The following is a 14,045-nucleotide window of genomic DNA, read 5'->3' as shown; positions in this document are numbered from 1 at the left end:
TGAGCATAGTCAACATGTCACCCAAGCCTAATTTTATAGCTGAAAATTGGGCAGCTTATTTTAAAAAAAATAGTGTTGAATTTAAAGGCTTCAGCCCATTTTCTTGTTGGCTTAATATTTTATTTTTGTTCCTCTTGTCTTTTACCTAACACACTAGCTTTCCAACCATCATAGCTACCCTTTCCACTCCCCGCCCCACTTCCCATGCAACAGTGCCCCGTTGATTGTTGCCAGTTCAGAATACTGCAGGCCGCCCCAGGGCACGATACTGCACAAAGCCACCAAGGAGCCACCAGGTAACTCAGCGGGTGAAATCACCGACTGCCTTCTAAAAACTTGGTGTGCCTTCTTGGCCTTGGAGGTAGGGAGGTGCTGCCAGGCTTCTCAGTCACCCCTCAGAAACAATTTCTGAGCCCTTCATGTCCACCCAATTGGAATCGAGCTGGATTGTGCCAGCGTCCCTGGGGAAGAAGTTCCTAGCGGAAAATAGTGTTCTTTCCTTCTCGCTCCAGACCGCGGCACTTCCTCTCCATTGAGACCGACGGACCGACGGACGGACGCCCAGCCCATCTCCCTGGACGTTGCGATAACAAACAGCGCGGAGCACCGGGCCGTGGTCCCCTACACCTGGGTCTGGTGCTGAGTCTCGATGAATGGAATGTGGAGGCTGGCGAGGCTGAGCTCCCCCACGCTTTCATAGTCGCTCATGGCCACTTCGGACTCGTCAAAGCCGCAGGTGGCCGACACATCCGAGGACGAGGTGCCTCTGGAATTGTGCAAGGACAAAGACACGCCGTCTGCCGGCCTCGCAGCCTCGGATCCCTGGTTCAAGTTCACCGCAAAAGTACTAAATTCACAGGCGGCAGGTGGGCCCACCAAGTCCGTTTCGTTGGGGAACGGGTGAGGAGGGAGATACTGGCTGGGGTGGAACTGCGGCCGCCTCCTGCAGCCTGGGCTCAGGGTGCCAGCCAGCGAGACAGGCTGCGAGGGCGGCAGCGCCTCGTACTGGTCTGCGAAGTCCTCCGGCAGGGGAGGGGGCAGCTGGTCCTGACTCAAGAACTCTTCTTCATGGGGGGGTGGGTATTCGCTGTCGATGTCGTAGCCGCCCAGGTAGTAATCGCTCTCCAGCTCCCGGGGGCCGCCCTGATGTGCGGAGCCTCCGTCCTGGTTCTCGTGCGTGGGCACCTCCTCTATGTCGGACAGGCGGGCTCCGGGCATCCAGTCGGATGTATCCCAGTGATAGGCTGCGAGGGAAACGCCAAGACAGTTAGCTTCCTCCAGGCTGGGGCTGGGGCGGGGCTGGGAGAGGAGCCCAGAAGGCACCTGACATGCAGGTCCTAACCTGCCAGCAGACAGTCAGAAGCCAGCGCCATCCGCATGCGCCTTTGAAGGGCCTCTCCCACAGGCAGGGGGGAAAGGTGCGGGCAGCTAGCTCCGGGAGAGGTGTCTGGTTGCTGCAGAGCCTCACCCTAAGCCATGCCATGGGAGACCCCTAGCACCGGGGCACTGAGGCACTGAGTGCTAGGGGATCCACCCGACCTTTCCTCCCTAGCACCCTCACGCAGAGCCAGCATGCTCGTGGACAGATATGCCCCAGATGGACCGTGGACCGCGGAAGGCAGAGGGGCAGGGGGGGAGGGGAGGTTTGCAGGCAAGTGGAGGAGTCACACGCAGGCTGGGGGAAGATCTGTGGTGAGGTTTCCCCCCTGGTACTGAGCACAAAGGACACCTAGAGCATGCAAAATGCAGGTCTGAGAGCTCAGAAAGGGCCGCCCGCCCGGGGAGGAGAGGGTAAGAACAGCCTGGGCGAATCAAAATGCACAAACAGAAAGTTATGTCAGGGTCGTGGAGGAATCACCTCGGTTGTAGTTCTGTCCTTGATCCATGACAGACACTGTTTAAATACAAAGTGAAAAGTGAAACTGACAAGTCAAGCCATGTAAAGAGTATGGATAGAGGGGAGCATTTTAGATACGCTAACTAGTTAGTTAGTCCAACTAACAGATAAACAACAAAACAAACACATGCAATGAAAAGTCTATGGGCTATGACCAAACCAATCCCTATCTTTCAAAACACTCTCCATTGTTACATGGGAAATAAAGAGACAAAGCCATCTATAAAGGTTGTAGCCTCATTAAGGAACTAATACATGCTGCCTGATTAAGAGCAACGCTTGGGCCATTGTAACCATGAACGAGGAGCAGTTACAGTAGGGTGCTCAACAAGGAGATGTCTGGTGAGCATGAAGTTAGTATTAATCTGCACTCCAACCAACTGGGTCTTCTTCTCTTGGAAAGGATTTTAAAAAATAGAGCACTCTAATATTCAAAGAAGTAAGAACTAGTGGTTTTAGAAATATTTAAAAATTCATGATAATCAATACACACCCAGCATCTCCTTTGAAATCACCTGTTTAATTCTCCCCTTTGTGTCTCCTGATTAACAACCCCACCCCACCCCACAGCCCCACAGGCCCTCAGGCCAAAGTAATAAGGAATGAAAAATTCCACTTGTTTAGACAAAAAACATGGAAGAAAAACAGTAAATACCTTCATTCTCTATATTGTCAACTACATTGTTGACAAGCTGAATGACGGTCACTATGGATGCTTGTGGTCAGGAAAAGCGGGCGAGAGGGAGGGGAAGGACAGCTTCAGGTTAGTTGTGTATTTTAAACATACGTTCACATCTTTGAACAGCAGCAGCAACAACAACGACATACCACACAAACATCCACACTGTCCCCCAAGCCTATCATTAGGCAATGTGGCAACCAGCATCTTTATCTCAGGGGTCCCAGGAAGTCTTGGAATGGAAGGAAAATGATAGCAGAATGAGGGTCAGTCACCCTGAGAGGCATGATTAATAGGGGTTTCTGAGTCATACATTCAGACTGAATGAAGTGATCCAATGGAAGACAGTGGGGCCATCACGCTCATGCTGATTTCTCATCAGCAACTCGCACAGGTGTTCAGGAGACCTTGCTGTTCTCAGGGATACTGATTTGCGGTCTGCCATGATGCTCCAAACTAATTTCCAATGTGGGTGGCAAAGGATGACCTTTGTAAGATTGACAACTTCGCACACTTACATACTCCCCGATAGCCTCACATGATCCAAGACCCAGCTCCCACGTCTGGGCCCAACTGTGGATGGAAGTCAGCACTTAATCTCTCAAATAGGTACAGTCGGGAGGAAGATGTCTATGGTCTATATGGATTGCCTCGGGGCTCCGTGGGTGGCATGGATGGTTAAATGTGGATGCATAATGGCAAGTTTGGCCGTTTGAACCCATCCAAGCGAGCCTAAAGAAGGAGTTGGTGAGTGACTTCTGAAAGGTCACAGCCACAAAAACTATGTACGGATCTCAGTTCTAATCGACCACATCCATGGGCCAGAGTGAACCGGACAGCAACCGGTACGTGGGTGACCTGGTGGTGTAGGGGTTAAGTGCTCAGCAGCTAACTGAAAGGTCGGTGGTTTGACCCCACCTCCACGCCAAGGACGAAAGATGTGGCAGTGAGCCTCAGACACCCAATGGGGCAATTTTATCCTGTCCTATAGGGGTGCTATGAGTCAAAGTCAACCGAATGTCACACAGCAACAAGCACCTGATACGAGCAGCTTGTGCGGGGGCGATGAGGATGAAAAGCAATTTGCTGAAAATTCCCAACCCCATCTGCTCTGCTTGAGACCCGCGAGAAAGCTAGCATGGAAGGTGAAGTATGTGACCTTCACGCCATGCACCACAGAGGCCATGAGAATGGTCATTGCTGGCGTCATTGCTGGGGCTCATGCCTGGACCTTGGAATCTATCTGCTCTTGGTTGCTTCTACATCAAATGCAAATCAGCTACATATTCTCTTCTGGCTGAAGATGTGAAAAACCCTCAGCACAGAGGAAGCCCAGAGATCTGGAGGTGGGCCATTTTCCCAATATAGGAAATGATCAGAAGAAATCCACGGTTGTACGGTTTATTTTCCCAGCAGTAAGAGACATGGAAGCTTTTGAGGTTTCTGCACCTCTCAGGATACCAAGTGTTGGGGAAGAAACGGGATGAGATTTAGGGGCAAAGGGAATTGCAAAGGTAGAGTGATTTTACTTGTCTAATTGAAACTAGGGTCTCAGAACTCACTGGCTGCGGGGGCAAGGGCAATGTCGTTTTCATGTTGAATTCCCCGTGCCCAGCACTGGGTTTTGTACACAGGCAAAACTCAGCAAGGGTTTATGGGGTAAATGATTACAGAAGTGAGTAAGCATCCAAATGTTGCTTTTCACCGATGAATGAGAAGCTAAGCAAGTGGACAGGCTGAGGCGAGGCTGCTTGCCTCTGTGGATGGCTACTTGGAATTATCATTAGCACTCTCTTAGGGTTTCTGACCACTTCTGGAGAGACCAACACATCTCCCAAAGCTGGTTCCTCAGCTCAAAGGACCCAATCCATCCTTAGCACCTTCTCCCTTCAAGGAGATTCTCCAGTGGTAGAGGGAGCGGTTTTGGCATATCAAGGAGACCCACGACCACATGGACTTGCCTGCAACATTCTGGGTGAGTGTGCATCTTTCTATGGAGCTGATCTACAGTGGCATAGATTCTTGGGAGGCCCATGTCACCAAAGGATGAAACAGTTGCTGCTCAGTTGATTCCAACTCATGACGACCTCACGAGTTTCAGACAAGAAGTGGGCTTTCCTTTCCTGGCTGTGACTATTTGGAAGCAGGTTGCCACGTCTTCCTTCCGAGGTACTTCTGAGTGGCTTAGAACCGCCACCAACCTGTCATTTAGTAGCCAAGTACTTAGCTGTGTGAGCCACCTAAGGAGCTTGAAAGGATGGTAACCCAAGAAGCAAACCAAATCCAATGCACCGAGTCCATCCTGACTCAGAGCGACCCTATGAAGCTGTCGATCTTTCATGGGGCAAACACCTCATTTTGTCCCTGCGGAGCAGCTGGTGGGTTCAAACTGCTGACCTTACAGTTAGTAGCCCAACAAAGAACCCACCTCACTGCTGGGATTTCTTTGAAGGATGACACTCAACTCAAACTCACTGCTATCAAGTCGATGTGACTGTCAGCGACTCCATAGCGCAGGGTAGAACTGCCCCTGTGAGTTTCTGAGATGGTTGACGAGAACAGAAAGCCCCGTCTCTCTCCTGTGGAGAGGTTGGCTGGTGGTTTCAAACTGCCCAATACATAACCACCACACCACCAGGGTTTCTAAAGGATGATAAGGGGGATTCAATGGACTGATAGTGACAATGCCACTCATGTGGGAAGGAGGCATCTAATGTCTAATGCCATTAAGCTGGGCACGAAGAGGGTAGAGATCACCAGTCAAATTAAACAAAGAAATGCAGTGCTCTGCTTGCCAGAGAGGAGAAAGATGGGCCTTTCTACTCCAGTGGAGTTATAGAAATTGAAACCCACAGGAGCAGGTCTACTCTGTCCTGTATGGGACTTGACGGCAGTGAGTGCGCTAGAGAGCATTGTGTGGCGTGGGTTCACAACATTGTGAACCAAATCAAAGCGTACTAATTACTAGGGAGCAAATGCCCTCTATCCTGGGAGCAGCATGGGTGGGGGGGCCTGCTCCTAGTATTACTTTCAGAAGTGGGGCTCACTGGAGGTTAACAGAGTCCATTACAAAAGCTGGTGAATGTGCTTACAATCCTCATTAGCAGATGCAAATCTAAGCTGCTTCTATCACCATCGTCCCCACCACTGCCTGCCCACGCAGGAAGCCAGGGCCAACCCCATGAGGCAAATCCGTTGACTTCTTACCGTTGTCATCCCCAGAATCCGACTGGAAGGAGCTGAGGGACTGAACCTCCGAGTTGCTGCCTTTATTACTGCCTGAAAAGCACGTTACTTCTCCGGAGTCGTCAACCCCTTTGTCTTGGCGGAGAGGGAAGAAAGGACACTGGTTACCTTGTGCAAACCTGCAGCCCGGCCCCTCCAGAGTTCATGTCTCTGGGCTCTTTCATTGGCTCAGAGAAATGAATTTAACTCCACAATGGAAAATTGATTGTGTCATTGGGGGCAAAGAGCTGTCAATCGAGTGATTTACATTATGGATTCGAAGACCTTAACCCATGGTAAATGAGCTTCTAAATAGCTGACAGTGGAAAGTAGCTGTCTCCCCTGCTGCCCCGCCCTTCATCCCCCAAAGCCAAGTGATGGAACAGGAGAATGGAGGATGAGGTGGCTGCTCGTTGCCATTCAGAGTTAATTTAAATCATTTACACCCACCGATGTGGTGTCAACACCAGGTTAAAGGAGATTACTTTAAAAATAGGGGCATAAATATTTTATAGGCAAAGATGCCATTACATTGATCCTAATTTCTCTGGAGGGTGAGTGGAGTTTTCAGCTTGGTCCTTTAGGGGGCAGTGTCGCCTTAGTTTTGGGAATGACCATGTACTGCAGCGGGGCAGTCAGCAGTATGGGTGTGCACTTGTGCACACACTTGCTGTCCCGTTGCTGGTACATACACAGCCTGAACAACGCCAACACACACACACACACACACACAATATCTCTCGCGTGCCCTTTCTGGCTCTCTCTCACTTTCTTAGTTGATGGACTAAAGGAAACAATAAAACAGCCGGTATCTTGAGGTTGTCAAGTGAAAAATGAATGAGTCACTCAGAGATCGTCTTGCCAGCTGACTCTATCTTGCTTAACAAAGAAGGGAATGTATTTTATGAAAACCCAGCAAAACTTGTTGAGGGTGGGCAGGGATTGGAGTTTGGGCCTGACCCTGATTCAGATTCTGGAAACAAAACTGCCGCATTGTAAAGCAGGGATGGGAGTGAGGTGGGGGGTGAGCAGAGAGCAGGGAAGGAAGGACTGCCTGGGAGAGCCTCAAAGCATCACATAAGCTGGCGGTAAAGCGGAGCAGGCTCATGATTAAGGACACACTAGTTCTCTGAGGCCACAGAGGGTGATGTCAGCAGCTAGGGCCGTGGCTCGGGGTCTGCTGTCGGATACTGAAACCACAGCAAAATGGAGAGTGGGATAAACAACTGCTGTAAGTGCCGAGAGGCGCCAGGGAGAAACCCACCTCCCTGGAGCCAGAGAGCAGAGGACATGAAGCTATGCTTCACAAAAGGACAAGGTGTGGGGGGCACTCAGCACAAAGAGAGGGGTGGGGTGAAGAAGGAACCCTCTTGAGCATGTGATACCTGGCATAAAGCTCCTCTCCCCACTCCTCCTCTAAGTCAAAACTCTTCTTCCTCGGAGAAACAAAAAGGCGCTTTCCTACGAGCTACCGGACTGGCAAGACTGGAGTGAAGAACCATTCTGCAGATCACTTGAGGGAGGAATGAACTCACTGGGAACCTGGTCTTGAAACTCATTCGCTCGCGCTCTCACCAGCCTCCCACTGCACTGACTTGTCTCTGTGCTCCCTGTCTACCCAGGGCCTATGCACCTGCAGCTCTTCCCTGTACCTAGGACAGAGAAGCCGCTCGCCCCGGGCTTCACACGCTTGTTACAGGGACTCTGAACTCCAGCCCAGCAGAACGGCTTGTGTTCCCTCAGACCTTTGATAATCCAGCCTGGTTCAGCTCAGACGGGCCTCTGCTCTCTTCCAATCGTCACTCCGAATAGAAACACTCTCCTCCCAGAATCTGCTTTCTGTAGGTGCCTCTGTGGCCTGAGTCACCAGCTCAGAGCAACACTGGAGGGAAGAGGGGGCCTTTGGGTTGCATAGACCTGGGATGGGCACTGACTGCTTCGACGGATTGCGTGGCCTTGGGCACATTATGACACCTTTGCTGATGAGAAGATGAAGACAGGGCCCGCCCTGGGGAGCTGCGCGCGCCAGGCCCGTCCCAGGGAACACCAGTAGATGGAATTGAGGGCACGCCAGGGCCTACTCACTGTCAGTTCCTGCATCCCAGCCGTTCTTCCGGATGGAATCGCAGTCCGACCGGCAGGGGGACACGGCTGGCAGGTTGGGGGCGACGCTGCACACGACCACACCCCGCCTGGCCGTCAGGATGCGGGGGGACTCTGGGTGGAAGGTGGTCATCTCCTGGTGCTCGCCCCCCAGCCCGTCCACAATCTTATCCAGGTTGCTCCTGGAGTCGCTCTGGAAGCAGGGCGTGTAGGCCATGGGGCGCACGGGGACCTGCGGCGGCCCCACCTCCTGGTAGACATTGCGGCCGTCGCTGCGCAGGTTCCGGAAGGGGATGCCATTGCTCTTGTTGAGCAGGGCGGCCGTGGCGGGGTCCTGCACCAGCGTGATGTTGTTCCGCGAGTAGTTCTTCCGGAAGACCTTCTTGCGGAAGACGATGAAGAGGACGATGAGGATGAAGATGACGAAGAGGACCACGGCGATGCCGATCAGCTCCTCCTTGCCCACGTAGGAGTGGCCCGCCTGGATGTCGGGCACTACCACGGGGCGCAGCCCGCAGTACTGGCCCACGTAGCCCGGCGTGCAGTTGCATAGGAAGGAGCCGAACAGGTTGACGCAGGCGCCTCCGTTCTCACACTCCTCCCGCTCGCACTCGTTGACGTCCTCTTCACACCTACGGCCACAAAGCGCGTCTCACACACGGGACCTGCGGGCACGGGCTCCTCGCCCCCCAGGCTCGGGGCTCGGGGCTCGGGGCTCGGGGCTGGGGAGGGGAAGGTGCGGGCCCACCCATGGCGCCAGTCACCATCCTGACTTACTTAGGCTGCTTCACTCTTGGCCCTTCCCGTTGGTCCGATTCAACCAGAGCGGGAGGGGGCAGGGAAAGAACAGCACGCTGCTGAAGAGGTCTACAAACTCGGATGTGTTTCGAAACTAAAAACGTGCAAGTTTTTTACATGTCATTGATCAAGGATTCATGAAGGCGGGAGGGTGGGGAAAAAGAGGAGCTGATACCCTGGGCTCAAGTAGAAAGAAAATGTTTTGGAAAGGTTGGCGGCAACATATGTGCAAGTGTGCTTAATGCAATTGGATGATGGGTCGTCATGAGATTTGTAAGAGCCCCCGCACCCCCGCCATGAAATGATTAATAAAATTTAAAAAATAAAAATTGTGCAATTTTACAAAGGTTTTGGAATGCCTCTCTTTTATTAGGCAACTCCCCAGCCACCCTCGGGCTGCTGTCTGTATCTGTACACTCTTAAGTTGATTCGGACACACGGTGACCCACGTGAGTCAGCGTAGAACTGCACAGGGAGTTTCAATGGTAGATTCTTTTGAAAGCTGACTGTGATGGCCTGGCCTTTCTTCCGAGGTTCGTCTGGGTACACTCAAACCTAGTGTGTGGGTTTGCAGCCAAGCCTGTACCATGTTCACTAGCCAGTGTCCTTGGTCCTGCTAAATAAAACCAAGCAAAAGGAACTAGCCACGGCCCTTGAGTGGCTTCTGACTCATGGCAGGGCAGAGCAGAACTGCCGGCAGGGTTTCCAAGGCCATACTTCTTTACTCCTCCAACAGAGCAGCTGGTGGGTTCAAACCACTCACCCTTTGGTTAGTAGCCGAGCACGCTAACCACTATACCAACAGGGCTGCTGGGCAGGCAGAGGAGCCCATAATCACCCATACCGTGTTTCTGATGACAGCGTCTCTACAGTGAAATGTAGCACAATGAGGGAAAAAAAATGATAACTAGCTTCCGAGTCACTTGGGCCAAGCGTTTTCACCAACTTAACCCACGTCCGTTTAGTTCTCAGAGCTTTGAGGACTACATGATGGCAGATAAACAGCTGTGAACCACAGAGGCAGAAGATAGCTTGGGTTGTGACATTCTTGTCCAGTGGTAGCTATCATAATGGTTATAGTCATTTTTGGTCTGTCTGGGAAGCTGGGGGTGGGGGAGCAGGGATAGATGGGTGGGATGAGGGCTACATATCCACCTTTCTTCTGCATCCTATGCTTATGCTACAAGTCAACGCGAATGACATAACAGGGGACAATGAAAAAAGCCTTCCAATGAAATAATTACATCAGTCTTATTCCCTGTAAAGCAATTCATGCTATTTAAATACTTGCTTTGAGCATAATCCTAAGGCAAACATTAAGGCCCTGTGCTTTCTTGGCTGGGCATTATTTGAGAACCTGGCCCTTTTCCGTTCCTCCTCGTGTTTTCCCTACATCCATTACTAGATTTTTGGGTTTTTTGACCATCCACCTTCTACAGGATAGTCAAGCTTCCTTAAATTGAACAGAATGAAATGAGGTCAGCTGGAAATTAGTCAGAATTACAGAGTTACTTAAAAATAAATGCAGCTTTATTACTCAAATTGCATCTAATGATTCAAAGTTGGCTAAAATTAAATACAACCCTAAGAGATCAAGGATGGTTCAAAGTGGTGGTTTCTGAAGACCTGAGAACATTCCCCTTTTATCTAGCTCACATTTTCATTTGCTGGGGGGAGACCCAGCTGCAAAGGAAAGGTAAGTTTTAGCTTCTCAGAATGATAATAAAATGCTGGGTGGTAGAGCCCAGCCCATGGGTGGTGGGGAAAGACTGGAAACACACTGGAATATTCTGAAATATACTGAGGAATCTTAGGCAAAAAAGATGACTTCTTCTAAAATAATTGGTGTCCTAGTGACAACATAGATTAATTAGATTGTTTTAAAATATAGAATAAAAAGTAAATAAATCACTCACAATCCCACCTCTCACAGTAATCCCTCCCTGTTAATGTTTTAGTCACATGGAGTTATTTTTTTATATAGTAACTGTATTAATCTGCCACATTAACGGTAACGATCTTACCCCAGTGAGTTGTATTTTTACTTCCTTTCTTTGCAACAAGAAGCAGCCTAGAGCGAAAACAACCACCGCACAGGTGTACTTACGTGACTCCCGTGAGCCCATCTTTACAATTGCAGATGAAAGCGTTCCCAATTGGGTCACAGGACCCTCCATTCCGGCATGGGTTAGGGAAACAGGCTGTAATCTCAGATTCACAGTTTCTCCCAGTGAACTGTGAGAGACAGGAACACTGGTAGCCTGGGGAAACAGAGGACCTCATGAGCCTCGGATGCCACCGCTGGGGACGCTCGGGCAGCCCCGCGTGGGACATAGTGTGTCAACCAAAGACAGCAAATGGCTTCTTATTAAAACTCTGAATACACCTTGCTACAAGGAACGGTTTGGACCCCCTGCTAGATCCAATTCAGTTCCACACAAATCTACCCAATTGACCACATAGATGGATGCTAGTGGGCAAGCCACGAGCCCAAGAAACAGGTTTCTGGAGTGGAGACCAAGAAGGAAGGAAGATACTTTGGCGGGGACCACACTATCACTGTGTGAGACAGGGGAGAGTCCTGACTATTTGTACTCCATTCCTTTCCCATCCCCTGTGCCCTTCCTCCTCAGTCGAGATGGAAACCCCCGCCTGGAGAAGAGGTAGGTAAAAACCAGGACATCTGTTGACTCACTCCACCTCAGATTGACATACCACCAGAGGAATGGAAGACACGCTGCTCTCACCCCACCCTCCCTATTTGTAGCCCAATTTCCCATCTTTCCCCCTTTTCTTACTCACGAACCCACCATGTGGAAATAGGTGGACAGATCTCCATTGAAAAGAATAGCAAACACCGGACTAAGTAAGATTCTAAGGGAGGCCTGGTGGTGCAGTGGGCTGCAAACTGAAAAGCTGCCCCTTAGAAGCCTGTAGCTGCTCTCCGCTCCTGTTAAGATGTATAGCCTTGGTAACCTCATGGGTAACTCCAACTGTGTCCTACAGAGTTGATACGGGTTGTTATTGACTTAATGACAGTGAGGGTGTATTTTATCGTAAGGGTCAAAGACCGAAGGTATTGCCTTCCATAATGAGAGAAAGGATGGATAATCAGTAAAGAGTTCCTTCTCTCCCTTTAAAGGGACTTAAGAATCAAAATGAAAGCTATCTATGCATGTAGTAAGGGTTTCGTTTGTAGACCAGCAGGCTGCCCTCGCTCTGTCCCTCCTCAGAAATGACCTGGGCATCAGTTGTAGTAATTTGGTATTTACTGTTCAGGATGTTTTGCTGCTTTATAATTATTTTAGTTTGGATTCTCCACTATATTTCACAGTAGAATTTAGCTGCCTTGAGTTCCCACAATAAGAGGACGCTCTTCTCTTGTCCTCCACCTGGCAATCTAGTGTAAGAGTGCAGTTGGCAAAGGTTTCCGTAAATGGACCGTGTTTCCCTCGTTTGTGACGACGAGACATCCTCTAACGCAGAGCTACGTGGCAGACGACGAGCCTTTTCTCTGGAGGTAGTACCTGTCCCGTGTCTGGGTTTGCTCCTGTGCCATGCACTGACACTGTTCATTGCGAGTGTCTGGGTGTCACAAGTAGTTAAGTGCGCCACCACTGACAGAGAGGTTGGTAGTTTGTACCCAGAGCCACCTCAAAAAATACCTTCGATGAGGAAACAGACAGCTAAGCACATTGCTAATTCAACTCCGAACTCTTCACTGGCTAGCTCTCTGTGTGTTTAGGTGTCCCTGGTGCCTCCATTTTCACCCCCGAGAAGCCTCCCTTAATGGATCGCTGTGCTGTTCTCTGGCTTGGCTCTCCAGCTTCTTGTACATCCAGGTCTTCCCGTTTCTGGGTTTAGCCCCCCTTCTTATTAGAACTCACTGTATAGTGGCTGCCTGAGGATTTATAGCAAGTCGTTTTGTGAGACCTGCTCAAGGGAACGAGATCTTTCTCGCCCTTCCATGACGGCGCCTCCGGATAAACACGGATCTTTATCCAGAAGGGTCGGCAGTTCAAACGCACCAGCCACTCCACAGGGCAAACACGAGACCTGCTGCTTCCATACAGCAGAAACTCTGCACAGGCTCACGGTGAGTTGGGCGACGCAATGGCAGGCTTAGGGTTTGTTTTTTGATAAGGAATTTTAGAAGGAAACTGAACTTTCCTTATCTGTTCCTTTGGAAAAGTGTCAAGTCAGGTGACCTGCTCTTGTTGTCCGGCACCTCCAAGGATCTTTTCTTCCCACTCAATTTTCTGATGTCTCATCTGCACCCCCACCCCCCACCCCATCTACTTTTGGGGTCTATTCTTAACTGGTCCTGGGTACTCAGTAGATTCTTTCAATTCTGGAAATTTAAAGTTTTAGTCCTTTAACTCGGGGATATTTTTTAAAATGATGTCACTGACCATTTCTCGGCCTTTGTTTTCTTTTCCATTTCTGTGGAATGTTTGCGTGGCTCTCAGCTCTGTGCCTTTCTTTAACTTCCATTTCCTTTTCCTCTTTCCTCTCCATCTCTGGGTGTGTGTGCTGTACTTTCTGAGCGAATGCATCATCTTGATCGGTGAAAGGTTCCTTGAGTTTTTCATTTACGTTCTCATTTTCAAAGGACTCCCTTTTTTGTTGTTCATGGAGGGTTTGTGTTTGAAAGCCTACAGCACCTCGTTCCTTTTTTGTGGGTTTAATACTTTCTCTGATCTCTCTGAGGAGACTAACAGTACTCCTTTGCAGCTTGTGTCCTGCCGTTAGTTTCTTCTAAGTTGCTTTTCTGTGTGTCCTTGTGTTGGTCTGTAACTTGCAAGCTAAGAGGGCTTCCTTACTTGCTGGTAATCCCTGCGGATCGGCTCTCATTGAGGGGCGGGGTACTAGGAAACTTGAAATGAGGTGGCAAGTTCTGAGCCAATGAGTGAGGTAGGTGAGGATCGCAAGCACTGTGGAGTCGATCAAGTTCTTCAGCAATGACTTTATCTATGGTGGTATAGTGGCTACCTATTGGTTTGCTGACTGCAAGATCAGCAGTTCAAAACCACCAACTGGGAGAAAGATGGGGCTTTCTACTCCTGTAAAGAGTTCCAGGCTCCGAAACTCATAGGGTGGCTCTACCCTGTCCTCTACGGTCGCTTTGGCATTTTGTCTATTTTGTCTTGTAGTCAAGGTGAGGGGCTGTGGATCTCAGCATTTAGTGAGCACATACTTGCTTTAAACTACCCGCCCTCCCCAACACACATACACACAGGGCAGCATACTGCCAGGCCATCTCCCACCATCTCTAGCTCCTGGGCTTTGTAGGGCAGGGTGGAATGGCATGCCTGCCTGTGCAGAGGGAAGGTGGGAATCTGA

The 14,045-nt window shown here is 50.1% G+C and overlaps 1 protein-coding gene across 1 annotated transcript in view; it reads right to left on the bottom strand.

The window, feature by feature from the left end:
* Positions 1-591: 591 nt before the first annotated feature.
* The window catches only part of FAT3 (FAT atypical cadherin 3), a 745,323-nt gene continuing 731,869 nt past the window's right edge, over positions 592-14,045 (bottom strand). Inside the window, exons 23-26 of the mRNA XM_075546447.1 lie at positions 10,810-10,963; positions 7,887-8,536; positions 5,784-5,897; positions 592-1,244 (exon numbers count right to left, since the gene is read on the bottom strand). Coding sequence (XP_075402562.1) covers positions 622-1,244; positions 5,784-5,897; positions 7,887-8,536; positions 10,810-10,963 — 1,541 coding nt within the window. The 3' untranslated portion in view covers positions 592-621. The remainder of the gene's footprint in view (positions 1,245-5,783; positions 5,898-7,886; positions 8,537-10,809; positions 10,964-14,045) is intronic.

Source organism: Tenrec ecaudatus, chromosome 4 (genome assembly GCF_050624435.1).
Source record: "Tenrec ecaudatus isolate mTenEca1 chromosome 4, mTenEca1.hap1, whole genome shotgun sequence".
In the NCBI taxonomy this organism is placed as follows: domain Eukaryota; kingdom Metazoa; phylum Chordata; class Mammalia; order Afrosoricida; family Tenrecidae; genus Tenrec; species Tenrec ecaudatus.
The sequence above is the reverse complement of the archived record's forward strand: the minus strand, read 5'-3'. Positions and strand labels throughout refer to the sequence as shown.